This window comes from Rosa rugosa, chromosome 1 (assembly GCF_958449725.1).
Source record: "Rosa rugosa chromosome 1, drRosRugo1.1, whole genome shotgun sequence".
In the NCBI taxonomy this organism is placed as follows: Eukaryota; Viridiplantae; Streptophyta; class Magnoliopsida; order Rosales; family Rosaceae; genus Rosa; species Rosa rugosa.
Window position 1 is genome coordinate 23,622,380 of NC_084820.1, and position 18,474 is coordinate 23,640,853.

Below are 18,474 nucleotides of genomic sequence, written 5' to 3' on the forward strand. Positions count from 1 at the left end.
ATCGTCTTCGACATCCTACTCAAGTATGGTATGCGACTCAACCCAGATAAGTGTGTGTTTGGCGTACTTGGTGGCAAATTCCTGGGCTTCATAGTCAGCGAGAGAGGCATCGAAGCCAATCCTGAGAAGGTTCAGGCAATCCTCGAAATGGCACCACCAAAGACAAGAAATGAGATACAATCCCTTACTGGGAAGGTTGTCGCTCTCGCCCAGTTCATATCGCGTTTAACGGACAAATGCGCTCCCTTCTTCAAACTCCTTCAAACTCACCACACTGAGAAAATTAATTGGGGACCCGAGCATGACAAAGCTTTTCAAGGCATCCGAGACTACCTGTAAAGCTTTGTTACGCACATGTAAAGTAGATTTTTAGTTTTAATTTTTTTCTTTTAAAATTTATAAATTATAAATATAATGTTTATGTCTTGCTAGTTATTTGAAAAGAGAGAAAAATGGAAAGTTATAGATGAGAATAGTGGGAAGTTATCTAGTGATGATGGTAGTGGGAAGTTATCGACGTACATATAGGGTTAATGGAAAAATATCTCATATGAGTAGTTATTAAATATTTTTTTCTTTTAATTGTTTTGTTAGTATTTTGTTATTTACTTTAATAACCTTCAAATATTAAAAATGATTTGAAACTAATATATGGTGTGGGAGTCTTTATGTCTTTTCACGCTCATTTTAATTAATAAAGTGGGTTCTCTTAATAATAGTGTGTGTGTGTGTGTGTATTCAAATTTTCTTGGCTAAGGATGTCCTTACCTTAGCCTTAGGAACGGATTTCCAGTTTTTGCCCACTTTTCGATCACATATTTACATCTTAACCGTTCAATTCTTAGTTCCTGATGTATAGATCATCTCTGCAAAATTTCAACCAAATTGATGATCGTTAAGGCATCCAAAACTGCAATTTACACGAACGAACCGAATTTGTCAAACCAGAACCGTTAGTGTATATTGTTGTTATTTGCAGTTTTGCATTCCTTAACGATCATCAATTTTGCTGAAATTTTGCAAAGATGATCTATACATTAGGACCTAAAAATTGAACGGTTAAGATGTGAATATATGATCGAAAAGTGGCAAAAAAATGGAAATCTGTACCTAAGCTTAGGTAAGAATGTCCTTAGCCAAGAAGGATTGTATGTATATATATTTTGTTAAAAAAGAAAATAAAAAAAACTTGAAGGAGAGATGATCCCATCATTCATGAAGCTATTCTGCTATTTCTCGTGTGTCACTGCAACTAACGATGACATTCATGTGTTACTAAAGAGTGTGACACTTGTAGTCTTTTACAACTCTCTTTTATAACGTGTATTTTATAATGTGTCACACATGCCATGAGGCCGACTCAAAGAGTATTGCTCAATGCCTTGTCATCCCGTAAGTTTTCTTACTGTATAAATAAACTCAATAAGCACAAATTAAGGTAAATTAAGACAAAGTAATTTCAAAATGTGTAAAAAGCAGATCCCGAACTTCTTGCATGCAAAACTTTCTCCTTTCCTTCCATAAAAAGCAACCTATTACTATTTCCAGATTGGTCTCAATAAGAACATGCAAGCTCCAAATCTCCACTGCTCCATTCTAAACCTATCAAACCCTAACCCTACACATGTCAAACATCCCAGATCTACTTGGTCCCACATCAACCTCGTTCCAAGTCAACCAAAAATGTGACCTCTCGTCTTCTCCAAATCTCTGATTCGTCTTCCTCTATTTTGGGCTTTGGCAGAGTCCTCTGTTTTCTGTGCAAACAGAGATAGCCATGAAACCAGAGACTATGACACTAGTGCTGGTCAATCCAACCAGTATTATGCAGCGAGCTGATGAGTCCCTATTGCCTGGAGTCTACAAAGAAGTAGGAGCCTCTCTTCACACAGGCTCTCTGACTCTGTTTCGATCCATAGTCCAATCCTCCTGCTACCCACTTGCTACTTATCTTGCTATGCGTCACAACCGAGCCCATGTCATTGCTCTTGGTGCTTATCTTTCTATGGGCTGCCGCCACTTTTCTCGTTGGCTTCTTCATGTACTCAGTACATTGCATTGGTTGTATTCGTATTTTAAACTCTACTATTCTGACATAAGAACCTGTTTCATTTACTTGATTCCATATTATAATTCAACATTTAGTTGTCTGATTTGGTTATTAGGTTGCTATGTCAAGAGGTTTAAATGGTATTGGAATTGTCATAGTCATTCCTGCCATTCAGTCACTTGTTGCTGACTCAACAGATGGTACAACATTTGGATGGTTACAACTAACAGGAAATCTAGGCTCCATAATAGGTGGTCTTTTTTCTGTACTAATAGCCTCCACTTCAGTAATGGATATAAATGGTTGGACAATTGCATTCCATCTGGTTGGGCTCATTAGTGTCATAGTCGGTATATTGGTTCGCCTCTTCGCTAATGATCCGCACTATATAGAGAACAATGGTAGAGCTAAAGATGAAATGCCACGTACTTTTTCAGAAGAAGTGAAGAACCTGATTAAAGAATCCAAGTCAGTTATCAAAATCCCAACTTTTCAAATACTCATTGCTTAGGGTGTCTTTGGATCATTCCCCTGGTCAGGTTTGTCATTTGCTCCTTTGTGGTTGGAGCTTATTGGCTTCTCCCACAAAGAAACGGCAGTTCTTTGGACCATATATATAATTGGCGCCTCACTTGGAAGTCTCTTTGGAGGAAAAATGGGGGATGTCCTTGCAAAACCGTTTCCCAATGCTGGGAGGATAGTTCTTTCACAGATAAGTGCAGGATCAGCCATTCCTTTTGCAGCTCTTTTGCTGCTGGGGTTGCCTGATGACCAATCCACCGGATTCATGCATGGGCTGGTATTGTTCATCATGGGATGGTTCACTTCCTGGAATGCTCCGGCAACTAACAAGTACGTATCATTGTTTCGTAGTCTCCTTTTTCTGTCTTATAGTATTTAAAAAGAAGTTTTTTTTTCCTTCTTCTTTTCAATGTTCCTCCTATTTTGTTGTGGGGTGGGGAAGAAAGAAAGAGTGAAATCTGTTATTGAGTGGGATAACCGCACAATTCTGTATTAGGTTTGGTGCCTATCCCTCCTTAGTAGAGATATTTTGCATGGCATGAATGCATGGTATTAATGGTTTGTGCATTCAAGATGACAACTTATGCATGAAAAATTGGTGCATGCATTGGGTATAAATGCATGGTCAAGTTGATGCATTGGGAAGAAATGCATAGTTAAATTCATGTTTTGACCTTTTAGTCTTCCTAGGGAGTTAAATGTGGGAGATGGGTGGTTGATTCATGAATGAGCATTGATGAAGTGAGTCTAGAGACTTCTATCAATGGTATAAGTAGATGAAGCTTGTGTAGAGGAAAGAAAGGAGAGGACGAGGAGAGGTCAAGAGCAACTCTTGGGGTCTTCATGTATAGAAGCAAAGTGAGTTGTGTTCAAAAGTGGGAATAGCTCTTGGGGTAGAGTGATCTTCTAGGTTGAGAGAGGGTGTACAATAAGTTTCTTATAGTCTTTGCTCAAATGAACTTTTGAAGAGGTTTGTTTTAACTATGTTTGGTAGGTCTCTAAAGAAAGTTCCATACTTATTACACTGATCAATTGTTTCAGATTTTCTATTTTGGGCTAAAAAATTAGCAGTCTGGAATAGCAATATTCTAGTAATACTAATAGTATTAACACGTGCGGAGGACTGTTTATAAGTAGGTTAGAAAGGTCCTTCATGTGGAAATTTAACCTGCAACTTTTGTGAGCTTTACAAGTTGTGTCAACATTATAATTTCAAATCTTCTCAGGTCATTGAGTTATTCAAAAGTTTGTCGTCCTGATAGTTTGATTAGTTCGGTCTATATGCCCCTTAGTCTCAACTAAATAGTTCTTCCTTCATCTTTGCTTTCAATTTTTCTTCAGCAAACACCGAAATGCTCTCTCTTAGCATCAAGTCATGGACAGAAACAAATGTAGGCATGAATTCTCAAGTAAATGCACTTATGTACACCCTTCACTATACCTCTTTGCTTGAACTCTCAATTTTAGTGTTAATGAGTTAAGGTTGTTAAATCATCTTCACTAGAGTTACACTTCAGATGCAGCTTGTTCATGTACTCATGTGATGCTTGTGCAATTTTTGTGCTAATTGTAACGAGATCTCATATATAACTCTTTTTTTTTTGGGAATTGTTCAATATCTAAGCTGGATACAGTCCAATATTTGCAGAGATCGTCCCTGAGATGTCCCGTACGAGCATCTATGCTCTAGATCAATCTTTCGAATCCATCTTACCATCATTTGCTCCCCCAATTGTTGGGATTTTGGTTCAGCACGTTTTTGGTTACAAACCAATTCCGAAAGGATCATCAGACTCTGTAGAGGTTGAAACAGATAGAGAGAATGCTGCAGCACTTGCCAAGGCACTTTTCACTACAATGGCAATTCCTATGACACCCTGTGTCTCAATCTACTCGTTCCTTTACTACACATACCCGAGATACCGGGAACGGGCAAGAATGCAGGCTTTGTTAGAATTAGAAATGCAACATCTGGAAACTAGTTGTGCTGCATCAAGACAAGAATATTCACAACTTAATGTCTCAGAATCAAAAGTGCTGAATGGAAAAGATGAAAGTCATATCGACGTAGAATATGCAGCACAACGAGAGCATTGAGTTGGATGATAATGATGAAAAGTCTCTGCTCTCCCATCAGCTAACTTTCTCAAATATGAAAGAATAATAAGGAATTGCCAAGCTGAACTATTGTGTCTCTGTTAGCCAACTAGTATACGAAAAAGCTTCATCTACATAGCTTCGACAAAAATCGGATGCTCATTAGTCTCTTTGACTTGACAACCGTGAGAGTACTGTTGTTTCATACCACAATTTCTTACTCATACTTGGTATGTTCCTCAATCTGAGAAATACCATGTACGCTGGTTGTCTGTATATTTTCATAAATGAAAAGAAGAAAATCAGGTTTGGCTATTGGAGTTATTTCTGCAATGGTTGCTTATCCAGTAATGTGGCTCACTAATAATAAACACGAGTCCAATTTGCTTTCCCTTTCCTTTTATATCATGGTAGTGGTGAGAGATGACATGCTCTGTTCCATCTACTAGTCTTCCTTCTTCAACTACTTCCGCTATGTCGCATGTCACACAACATGGCATTACCTCCTCATTTCGTCCTCCTAATTTTTCTGCCAGTCCTCACCCTCCATTCTCTGTGAATAAGGCCCCTGCTCCTTCAACTTTTTCTCCCCAAATTGAGTGTCATTATTGTCATGCCAAGGGCCATATTGCTTCTCATTGCCCTCAACGCACTTTGACCCTTGCTCCTATAGAAACTGAGAATTTTCATGTGGTCGCTAATGAGGAAATTATTGAACACCAATGGAGGATGTCTATGATCTTGATCTTGATGATTGCTACACTAACGGTGATCCACATCCCCAATTACAGGTCATGTGTTGTATTTACTATGTTCCTTTAGACTCAGATGCCTAGAAACGTACTAATATCTTCCATACATTTGTTCCCTGCAATGGTCGTTCTTCCAAGCTAGTGATTGATGAGGGTAGTACTATGAATGTGGTCTCTAAATCTGCCATCACAAAATTGAATTTTACTCCCGAACCTCACTCCCATCCTTTTCGTGTGGCTTGGGTTGACAAGACACAATTACCTGTTACCGAAAGATGCCTTGTTCCTCTGAAGTTGGGATCTTATTATGAGGATCTTTATTGTGATGTCCTTCCTATGGATGTTGCTCATATTTTTCTAGGGCGCCCATGGATTTATGATCGCGATATCCATCATTTTGGGTGAGAAAATACGTATGTTTTTCATCATGGTGGCACCACTATTACCTTACGGCCCGCAAAACCTGTAGCTCGTCCTTCCCCATCTATCTCTCCTTCTGAGCCGCACAAACTCAATGTTTTGACCCTAGGTGAGTTTGCACGTGCAAGTCAAGAGTCTGGTCTTATGTTTGCCTTGGTCTTAAAAGAAAGTTCTGCTCCTAACCCCGATTCTTCACCTGATTCGGATATTCAACATCTCTTGGATAACTTTACTGATGTGGTTGCAGACGAATTACCTAATGAATTACCACCTGTGTGGGAGATCCACCATGCCATTGATCTTGTTCTCGGTTCACAACTTCCTAACCTCGCTCATTATCGCATGAATCCTACTGAACAGGCTGAGTTAAACAAGCAAATTCAGGGTCTTTTGGACAAAGGTTTCATTTGACATAGCCTTAGTCCATGTGCTGTACCAGTTCTTCTAACACCTAAAAAGGATATTTCATGGCGAATGTGTGTTGATAGTCGTGCCATCAACAAAATTACCATCAAGTATCGATTGATTTCCTATTCCACGATTGATGATATGCTTGATGACTTGACTGGTTCTATGTGGTTCTCCAAAATTGATCTACGTAGTGGCTACCATCAGATTCATATTCATTTGGGTGATGAGTGGAAGACCACGTTTAAGACACCTGACGGCCTATATGAATGGTTAGTTATGCCTTTTGGCATGTCTAACACCCCTAGTACCTTTATGAGAGTTGAACCATGTTTTACGTCCCTACATTGGCAAGTTTTTGGCAGTCTACTTTGATGATATACTTATCTACAGTCAGACTCGTGACGAGCATCTAGAGCACCTTCGCACAGTATTCCTCACACTTCGTCAAGAAAAATTGTATGCTAGCCTCAAGAAGTGTTCGTTCTTACAGCCGCAGGTCTTATTCTTGGGTTTCATTATCTCTGCTGCCGGTGTTAGTGCTGATATGGAAAAAGTTGCTGCCATTCAGTGCTGGCCTACACCTTGAACTATTACTAAGGCCCGTAGTTTCCATGGTTTAGCTTCTTTCTATCGTCGATCATGCATATAGCTTCCATGGTTTAGCTGATCATGCATATAGCTTCTTTCTTAGTATCTTGAAAATCAAATGGGTCTTTTTCTAGAGAGAGATCATACACAATCTTAGTTCGTTGTTCTTGAGGTTTGGAGTGCAACTACCACAAGAAGAAGGTCATTGTATCCTGCGAGACGTTTGCCATTGAAACCCTTTAAGCACCGATGAGGAGGCAATTTCGTCTTAAAGACATAGAACTAAGTTCTAGACTCGGCCATATTATTTAAGGTTTTTCTAACTTTTATTCATTTTGCATTGTTTAGATTTATGCATTCTATTTGGTATATTGATAGGAGCATAATTGTACATTATTTATATCAAATTCCTCTATATTTTCGTGGTTAGTTCTCAATGTTTTCTAGTTATTTGCTTTGTTTAGTTGTTTTGTAGGTATTTTGGAGCAACGAAGAAGAAAAGAAGCAAAAGAGCAATTGAGAGGCAAAATAAGCAAATCTGCCTGTGCAGATCAGTCAAATTCGACAGAGTATTGAGAGCAGCTTAGGACGAACCAGATAATGATCTTTATATTAATGGAAAGCGTCAGATGTCTAGTTTACATAGGTTTTTGCGGTTCGTGAATATCACTTTTCTAGAAAAAGTTATGACCGATTTAGTACAAGGAGGCCAAGCTGTGCGTGAATTTGAGTCCAAACAAGAAAAGATTGTCTCCTAGAGCTAAAAAGGAAGAAGAATTCGAGATTTTAAAGGTGATATATTTTGATGGAGTCTCTCAAGGAAATCAGAATTAAAAGTCCTACAATCTCTAGGGATTTGAGAACCAATCAGAAAATTCCTCATAAAGTCTTTCTTTAATTGGAATTCAAATATCATAATTATTGGAGGAGAAGAAGTCTTGACGCAGTATAAAAAGGACTTTAGGGCATCATTGTAGACATCTTTGGACGCACAACATCAATCCATTGGCACCATTCTCTCCTCCCTCTCTTTTCATATTTTATTTTTATGGAGGATAAGAAGTCTTGACGCAGTATAAAAAGGACTTTAGGGCATCATTGTAGACATCTTTGGACGCACAACATCAGTCCATTGCCGCCATTCTCTCCTCCCTTTCTTTTCATATTTTAGTTTTATTTCTTTTATGTATTGCTAATAGTATTTGATAGTTGGGGGCTGCCTAATCCCTAGACATGTGTAAACTAAGATTTTGGCGTTAATTTTTACGCCTATTTTAGGTGTACCATATATTATGTGCATAAATGATTTCTTAATTTTCCTATTAATGTAGCAATTAAACCATTGTCCTCTGCCTTTATCATGCATGGACCGGCGTCTACATCACACTCAATGCTCACCTAGAAGACTTGGGTACTTCTGGAATCACATTTTTTTCGAATGGACAGATGTCACCTCGTGATAGGTCTACTTGAAGAACAAGTCTTTGTACAGGTCAAGTAGAACACTTGGGTACTTCTGGCGTCCATGTCACACTCAATGCTCACCTAGAAGACTTAGGTACTCCTGGAATCACTCTTTTTCAAATGGACAGATGTCACCTCGTGACAGGTCTAACTGAAGAACAAGTCTTTGTACAGGTCAAGTCTCTGTCAGCTCAAAAGCGTGCGTCTTTCGACTCTTCTTCAACTTTGTTGCTACTTTGATCCCTCTCTGAACCCAATTTCATTGTGTCCATCTGTCATCAATCAATCATGTCCGGAAGTGCCTCCTCATCAGTTTTGGTCTTACTTTTGTGGCATCTCTGGTATAGCACAAGCTCAAGTTTCTGCTCCCGCTCCTCAACCTCTAGCTACAAATGCCACCACTGACCCACTTCAAGGTTTCTAAATCTTTCTAATGACAGCTTTTTTTATTTTCTTGTTACAGAAGAGCTAAAAGTGACTGTCATCAACTTCATTACTTCATAACAATAACTTCTATATGAAAAAAAAAAAAAACCCATATAAACAGTGGTGTAATCAACTTAATCAAACTGTAATCAATTATCCAATTAATCAAAGTATCAAACCAACTAAGTGACACAACACCCACCAAAAAAAAAAAACTTTTATTTATTTATTTTATTTATTTATTATTTTTTTAAAAAAAAGAAACCCCACCCCATTCCTACCCTTGATGGGGCTCGAACTCCTGACCTCTTATATATGAGACCAAAGCCTTATCAAAAGTAGAAGAAAACATAAAGATCAATTAATCGTGTTCGGAATAAAAAACGCAGCAGAACCCAAGTAACAGAGGAAAATCCCAAAGAAAAGAGATTTTCACCTCTTGAGCGTGAACCACGAATTCAAGAAGGCAAAGCAGGTGTGGTTGAAGAAACAATCATGATTGTCTCTGCCCAAGGCTTGGCATATGTACATGAGATTTTCCCCAAATTGAATTCGACATCAATCTTTAACCCTAAAATTTACCCCAAATTGAATTGAAAAAGATTTAAATACATGCTTACAATTTCAGGAGTTAAAGTATTCACCAATTTTATTACTCAGAGACGTTTTTAGAAGAAACAGAGTAGAAGACGAAGAGATGGACGGACTAAGGTCTGAGAGAACGTGAGAGCCGATGAGTTAAACTTCAGTCATCGGGAGTATGGGACTTGGGGTGGGCTTGACAAAGGCAATATACCAAAAAAAAAAAAAACAGATAATATGTATATAGGTTTTTTTTTAAGCCCAAAACTCTCAAGTGGCTTGAGTTCCCCCACTCATGTACTTGAATCAGCCCCTGCACATAAATGGTCTAGGACGAAGTGACCTATCACCACTTTGCTAACCTCTTTTCCCAGCCTGAGTAGGACGGAAACAAAAGATACTGGTATGGAGGATTTAACCCACCTCCAGGGTTGTGGTGGCTGGCCCAGTGCAGCTGCAAGCCCCCAATGAATTGCATTGCTTGGAACTGTCAAGGCCTGGGTAAGCCTTTGACAGTGCAATCATTGAGGGAGATTGCCCACTCCCATACACCAGATTTTATTTTTCTTTCGGAAACTCACAAATGTTATAGCTATGTTGATTCTATTCGTACACAGTTGGGTTACACCCACAGCTACTACGTGGATCCTGTGAACACGGCAGGAGGTTTAAGTTTATGGTGGAAGGAAGATTTTTTGGTGAAAGTGAATGACTACTCCAAATACTTCATTGATACGGAAATTACTCTTCCGGATTCGGGCTCTTTGATCCGAGTCACTTGGATGTATGGCCCACCATACCATGGGGAGAAGGAGAATTTCTGGAACAGATGGTACAATAAAAGAAGACCTGATGGCAACCCTTGGATGGTGATTGGGGACTTGAATGAAATGTTGTTTCTGCATGAACGTGAAGGGATCACCCCTGGGAACCTGAATAGAAGAAGATACTTAGAGCAGTTTGTTGCCTCTAATTGTCTTATGGATGTTGGTTTCAAGGGACAAAAGTATACTTGGGCCCGAAAAGAAGATGGTATAACTGTACTACAAGAAAGGATTGATCGATGTTTAGTATGTGATGAATGGCTCCTCAGTTGGCCAAATTCAGGTGTCACTCATCTCACAAGGATAGGATCGGACCACAATCCAATCCTATTCACCTCCAACCCAATTTTGAGTAAGAGGAGGGGCCAATTCAAATTCGAGGCCCAGTGGGCTGAAGAGGAGGAAACTTACTCAGTCATACATGACAGCTGGAATTGTAGCACCAACCTGCCAAACTTATCACAGTGGGAGAACAATCTGAACAATTGTAAAGTTAATCTATAGAAGTGGAGTAGGAAACGATTCCCAAGGAGCAACAAGGAAGAGATAAAAGACTGTCTGCTGCAACTGGAGAACCTACAGGTAGCGATGCCTCTCAGCAGCGAAAGGGAACAAGCTGACCTTGAGGCAAAACTGGGCACTTTATGGCTCAAGGAGGAGAAATATTGGCACCAAAGGTCAAGAGTCAAGTGGCTAAAAACAGGGGACTCTAACACACGTTTCTTCCATCTGTCTACTATTCAGAGAAGGCAGAGGAACCGAATCATTAAGATACAAGATACGGGTGATTCTTAGATTACAGGGGAGAAGCATATCAGACGGGCCTTTGAATCCCATTTTAAAGAGTTGTTTACTGGAGCAGGACAAAGAGATTGGGGTAATGTGTTTCAGGGTATATCCCCGGTTATCACGGAGGAGATGAATGCAAACCTGTTAGCCCCTTTCTCCTTAGATGAGGTGAAGGAGGCGGCATTCCAGCTAGGGGCCCTGAAAGCTCCAGGACCCGATGGCTTTCCGGGGTTATTCTATCACAAGTATTGGAACTTGGTAAATGAGGTAGTCTTTAGATCCTCTAGGGAATTCGGGGAGGGACAGATTAGCTTGCAGAGGCTAAACCAAACCCACATAGTTTTAATCCCAAAGATCCCAAACCCTGAAAAAACTACCCATTTTAGACCCATTAGCCTCTGCAACAATTCCTACAAAATACTAGCAAAATTGTTGGCTAATCGCTTGAAAACTCTGCTGCCTTGTTTAATCTCCCCAAACCAAAATGCCTTTGTCCCGGAAAGACTTATCCAAGACAACTTAGTACTAGCCCATGAAGCTTTTCACTACCTAAGGTTGAAGCGGGTGAGTGGGAACCATGAATTTAGACTCAAACTTGATATGAACAAGGCCTATGATCGTGTGGATTGGGATTTCCTAAAAGCTGCCCTGTTAAGATTTGGCTTTTCTCAGCTGTGGGTTACTTTAATAATGAAGTGTGTCACTTCGGTTTCCTTCTCTGTGGTACTCAATGGCAATCCGGGTCAGTTTTTCAAGCCTAGCTGTGGGCTACGACAGGGTGACCCTCTATCCCCTTACCTCTTCTTAATTGTCAGTGAAGTACTATCTCTGCGCCTAACAAGAGCTATACATGATGGCTCTCTTTTGGGTATCAAGTTGTCAAGATCCTGCCCAGTCTTATCACACTTGTTTTTTGCTGATGACTCGCTCTTCTTCTTAAGAGCGACTCTTCTAAATTGCTGGCAGTTGGGACTTATCATCACTGAGTATTGCAGGGCCTCTGGACAAATGGTTAACAATGACAAATCTAGCATCTATTTCTCCCCCAATACCCCTGATCAAATGCAGAGACTTATGTGTGCTTTACTAAATTTTGTGGAAGTTGAAAATCCTGGAACCTATTTGGGGATGCCGACCATTTAGGGAAGGTCAAAGAAGGAAGCTCTGCTGTATATCAAAGAGAGAATTGGAAGAAAACTGGAAGGGTGGAAGGAAAAACATCTATCCACAACAGGGAAGGAGGTACTAATAAAGTCAGTAGCTCTATCCATACCAGCCTACCCAATGGCTTGTTTTAAGTTCCCCAAGGGTTTATGTGATGATATCAACTCGGCAATAGGCAACTTCTGGTGGGGGGTATCGGATCAGGGTAACAAGATCCACTGGAAAAATTAGGGCTCTCTCTGCAAACCAAAAGAAGATGGTGGTATGGGTTTCAGAGACCTAAATCACTTTAATCTAGCTCTTCTAACAAAACAATGTTGGAGGATCTTGGAGCAACCGGAGTCACTGTGGGTAAGAGTACTAAAAGCAAGATACTTCCCTAATTGCGACTTCACTCAGGCTGTGAAGGGCCACAGGGCTTCCTGGGGATGGTCAAGCCTGATTCAAGCTAGGGATGCCCTGTTTGATGGATCTAGTTGGCAAGTCATCAATGGCTACAGGGTGAACATTTGGAAGGATCGATGGCTTCATCCTCCCAATATCAGACCCCTTCTCTTGGAAGGACCCATTCCTCCAAACGCTCCCACTTTCGTGCATGAGCTGATTGATCGGGATACCCGATCCTGGGATTTGGGAAATATCCTTCATCTACTACAACCCTCTGAGGTGGATTTGATCCGTATGGTTCCTATTGGGGATTTGAGAGGAGAAGACAAGATCATCTGGCCTTGGAATAAGAATGGGGTGTATTCGGTGAAATCGGGTTACCATTGGATCCAGTCACAATTCAATGCTACTGCAACAAACCATGGGGTTTCCAAACCTGGGACCTCACATAGTGTAACTACAAGAGTCTGGAAGCAAATCTGGAGGATCAACACCCTACCGAAAATCAGGTCTTTTCTGTGGAAAGTATTAAGTGGGGCAATCCCTACTTTTCTGAATCTGCATAAGAGAAAACTCTTATCTTCCCCTATATGCCCAATTTGCGACTCTTATGAAGAGTCAATAGAACATACCATCCTACTATGCCCATGGGTATTGGGTGTGTGGTTTGGATCGCCCCTGGGATTAGTTGTAGACAAACAAAACATCACAAGTATTGACACCTGGCTGTTGAAGATAATGGATACAGTAACCATTGCATCAGAGAAAAATTGGGTACTTACCCTGATCAGCTCCATCAGCTGGGCCATCTAGAGGGCCCGGTGTGATTACATCTACAGTAAGAAGCAGCTAGTCACCTCCCATGTGATCCAATTTGGAAGCAGATTGGCTTTTGAATATCGGGAAGCAACAACTCCTACCCCAATTGTCAGAGCCCCAATAAACAAAGGATGTTGGCTGCCCCCTCCTCCAGGCTATGCGGCCATTAATTGTGATGCATCATGGAAGCCACCGTCGACAGGAGGCCTAGGTGTGGTTATAAGGGATGAGACTGGAAAGCCGATATGCGGTGCTTCCCAAAACGCTATGAGTGGTTCAGTGGAAATAGCAGAGGCCCAAGCGGTGCTTGTTGGCATTAATCTAGCTGTGGAAAGCCATTTGAAGAAGGTAAGAGTCCAATCTGACTCACGTGTAGTAATAGAAGAACTCAATCTTACTACAGCCCACAGGAATTGGAAAATTTTTCCTATAATTGAAGAAATCCACAGAAGAAGCAGGATTTTTGAAGATGTTACCTGGGAATGGATTCCCCGAGAAGCGAACACGGCTGCGCACACTGCAGCCTCGCTTGCCAAGTCGAGGGTGGGTCTGAATAGATGGGTCGACCGACCACCACCATCGTTGTCTCTTGTCCTCAGAAACGATGGCCTCCCGTGCCCGCCGGTGCCGGAGGGATAGGCGACTCCTGTCGTGGTTCTATACTTTTTGTAGGATTTCTTTCTCTCACTATTCCTTCCTGGTTTAGTTTCGAAAGAGATCTTTTTTTTTCTAGATGTATTAACAGCTTCAGTTTTTTACTGGGCTCTGTGGGCTTTTGCCCGTTTTAATGAATATTCATTAGACCAAAAAAAAAAAAAAAAAAAACCTCTTTTCCCAGCCAAAAGCTTCTGACCTTCTGTTATCCATTTTTTAATGGAAAACTCATATGATTGGCACAGTCTTTTTTGTGTTTATAACATAAACGTTTCAATCCTTGTAATTGATGTTGCAGCAAGAGTTTTGAATTCAGTGTTTGAGAAATGGAAGATTTGGGCCAATCCAAAGCAATGCCGGAGATCCATGCACTGGAGCTGCCATAGATCCCACCAGTCACTCCACCAGTCACAACCTACTAAGGAAACGAAGCTTCATCAAATTTTGATTTGTAATTCATAAGTTTCATTATAAATAATCTAGAATTTGTAGTGTTGCAAATTGGATAATAGCAGTTTGCCATCTATAAACTCCAGTCGGCACTCATGATCCTCAATCTACATTAAAAGACAAATATTAATGAAGAAGTGATCGAGACTTCTGGGCAATGGCATTTGATCAAATTTTCAATTGTACAGAAATGTTGTTTACAGAACCAGAACATGACGCTTGGCATTCATGCAAAAAGGTTGATTATGAAATTTGATTCTAATGCATCCTTAAGTCATCTGCTAATTCATGATCGAATTGGAAGTAGGTCGTGGCAATTTTGAATCAAAAAGTTTATCTTTATACATGTCGACCAATCATAGTGAGAACTTTAGGTTCCTACTTCTTAGTGTATTTAAAGGAGTGTTGATGCTTTAATAACACCAATAGTAATGAGAGAATTGTGGGGGGTGATCGCACCGTATTTTCTCTCATGATGACATTTCAAAATTTGGAACAATAGAATGACAGATTTGGTGATTAGTGGTCTTAAGCCTTAGAAAACTATGGAGGCGCTCCGCTAAATAGTTCAGAATAAGCACCACAGATTTGTGGAGAGATGCTTTACTAATCACAAAGAAAGTACCTCTAGAAATGTGGGGGTGTGTAGCTAAATGAATCTTAGCCAACACAAGTCGTAAGTCTCGACCAATCGGTGAATCGAAGACTTGATTTGATAACAACTACTCTCCGTGGAAATTAGTTCATATATTTGACATTATGCATAAACTCTCGCAAGCGTACGAATCGTGTCAAGTAAGGAAAGTATTTAGACCTCAGTTTATCGTACATTGGGGATTAGGCGTTGGAACTAACTAAAGTAATTGGCTGTAGGATACTAAAAGCACACAATAAAAATACAAAATAAATTAAAAACTATAAACAATCAAGACACCAAGCCTTGGCAATGCTCGGCTTAGCTCACACTAAGCCTAATCAACACCACTAACCTGTAGCCTCAAGGTGGATATAAACAAATAAGTAGAAATTTATAGGGAATTTTAAATTAGGAATTAACTAAATTGACCACAAACAACAATGAAAATTAAACTATCTAATAAAATAGAAAATTAAATTGGGTTTTCAAATGATGGGAACATGGGAGTGTCGGGTGATTCACACTAACTCTCTTGCAAATATCGATGTCAATTTCACAAATGCATGCATTTCCTACATGTGTAAAGCCCCGTATCTAGTACCGGTCAAGGCTACTAAACCAATTATCCTTTTGGTGTATTAGTTATGCCGGTTAGGGCCACAATCAACTCTCTAACTTAGGCATTACGCCGATTAAGGCCCAATATCTAAAATTAGAGGCCTGGAGAGCAAGATAGTAGAAACGCAAGCAAGCTTAGCTACAATTAAGCTAGCTAATGGTTACCACACCTAAATCCCAGATGTCATAGACTAATAAGTTGTCAATTTATCAATCTAATCATCATAAATGCCCACAATTAATTTTAAAGGTTGACAAAGCCTAGAAACATGCTTCTAAGGACCAATAAATTCGGATTTAGAGCATACACTAAGGAAATTGCATTTATTTCATTAAAACATCAACATTTATACAAGATGAGTTAGGGTTTTAAAACTCTAACTCCCAAATTGAACTACTCACTACCCATTATCAAATACATCATCAAATACATAAGAAATTAAGAGAAATGATAAAAGAGAGAGGGAACACAAGCTATGCTCACAATTTGCTATAGGTAAATATAAACCCAACTTGAGATTAAGCCCCTACTCTTTACCAAGCCAAAATCCGTTTGTGGTGATGAAGTCTTGATGATGTGATGTGAAACCCTCTTAGGTTTCCTTTGAAATCTTTTAAAAGAATGAAAATTGGTGAAGAAGAGAAGAAAGGAGTAGAGAAGAAAAAAAATAAATAAATAATTGGATATATGGTAGCTGCACGTGGTCAAGGAGAAGAGAAGAAAGGAAATAAATTAAAAGAAGAAGAAAAGATGTGCTGGGGGAGGAAGAATAGATGGTAAATGACATGTTGATGACGTCATCATGATGTCATCCAACAAATATATTTTTTTTTGTTATTTTTTTTTTCTCTTTCTCTTTCTTTTCTTTCTTTCTCCATGCACTTCCACACATAATTGGAGACAATTGTATTCCTGTACTCTGATGGCATTGACCGGTTGACCAATCTTCACTATTTTTGTCATTTTGTCGAAAAAATCTAATTTGCTCAAATTCGCGTCATTTTCTCTCGTTTCCGCAACTCTGCTTATTTTCTACAAAATAAATAAAAATAAATTACTTACATATTAATTGACTTGGGGATTAACTTAATTCAAGTGTTTTAGATACAATTACATGCATCAAAATGCGTGTAATCAATATTGAATTTGATTTACAAGAGAGTTATAGTCAAACAAGTGAGCTCAATAATTAAATCGAAGTTTGACTAGAGAATAATTTGATCATCGAGGGGAATGAGGGAACACAAACTAGGCTCACAATTTGCTATATGTAAATATGAACCCAACTTGAGATTAAGCCCCTACTCTTTACCAAGCCAAAATCCCTTTGTGGTGATGAAGCCTTGATGATGTGATGTGAAAGCCTCTTAGTTTTCCCTTGAAATCTTTTAAGGACTAAATTCTGCTTACTACCCTATACTTTCAAGGGTTCATTAGTTCAGTCCCTACACTTCTAATTTAATCAGAAAACTCATTGCACTCTCCAATTTCATCAAATCGATCCAATCCGTCATCACTCCGTCAATTTTCGGGGAAAATTTCCAAACTACCCATCTGCATTCACAACACTAACGCGTCGGTGGGCTGCCTAGTGATGGGTAGTTTAGGAATTTTCCCTGTGAGAAGGTCCCACGTCAACATTTTAACAGCGAAAATTGACGAAATAGTGACGGATTGGATCGATTTGATAAAATTGGAGAGTGCAAGGACTTTTCTGATTAAATTAAAAGTGTAGGGACTAAACTGATGAACCCTTGAAAGTACAAGGTAGTAAGCAGAATTTAATCCATCTTTTAAAAGAATGAAAATTGGTGAAGAAAAGTTAAAATGGGAAGAGAGAGATACGAAGGTGGGTTATGGCGCTGTTTGTGTAGGGTAAATGGGTCGTTGGTTGTGTATTTATAAGAGAAGGTCAGATGGGTTAGGATGAGGTTGATTGTGTAACTGGCTAGAGATTTGAGAGAAAAAAATAATAAAAATAATCGGATATATGGTAGCTGCACGGGGTCAAGGAGAAGAGAAGAAAGAAAATAAATTAAAAGAAGAAGAAAAGATGTGCTGGGCGTGTGGGAGGAAGAAAAGATGGTAAATGACATGCTGATGACGTCATCATGATGTCATCCCACAATTTTTTTCTCTCTCTCTCTTTCTTTTCTTTCTTTCTCCATGCACTTCCACACATAGTTGGAGACGACAATTGTATTCCCCTACTCTGATGGCATTTTCACTATTTCGTCCTTTCGTCGAAAAAATTCAATTTGCTCCAATTCGAGTCATTTTCTCTCGTTTCCTCAATTCTACTTATTTTCTACAAAATAAATAAAAATAAATTAATTACATATTAATTGACTTGGGGATTAACTTAATTCAAGTGTTTTAGATATAATTACATGCATCAAAATGCGTATAATCAATATTGAATTTGATTTGCAAGAAAGTTATAGTCAAACAAGTGAGCCCAATTATTAAATCGAAGTTTGACTAGAGAGTAAGTTGATCATCGAGGGGAATGGGTAAGCCTAAAATATAAAGTCGTCACTATGGATACCCAACCTAGTTGACTGGAGATCCCAATATCTAGGTTCAAAGGGACAACTAAATGGTGGATGACTTTAAAGTAGCATTGTGGAGATAAATCTCCTTCCCATATCCTTTGATGAAACAGTGCATAATGAGTTAGTGTAAGCTTTGCTTTTAATGGTTCCTATAGGTTGAATTTTTAAGTGAGGTATAGAAGGATACTCTTCATAGGAAACCGCCTATATGAGTGTGAAATGAGGTCGTTTTTATGAGAATTTTGAAGGCTGAATTCTCTAAAG

At 39.3% G+C, this 18,474-nt stretch overlaps 1 protein-coding gene and 1 pseudogene across 1 annotated transcript; both read left to right on the forward strand.

Moving 5' to 3' along the window:
- Positions 1-1,303: 1,303 nt before the first annotated feature.
- On the forward strand, positions 1,304-6,691 carry LOC133724328 (uncharacterized; annotated as a pseudogene).
- A 3,088-nt stretch (positions 6,692-9,779) lies between these two features.
- Positions 9,780-10,640, forward strand: LOC133724910 (uncharacterized). Its single transcript, XM_062151828.1, has one exon. The coding sequence runs from the start codon at positions 9,780-9,782 to the stop codon at positions 10,638-10,640; it is 861 nt and encodes a 286-aa protein (XP_062007812.1).
- Positions 10,641-18,474: the final 7,834 nt, after the last annotated feature.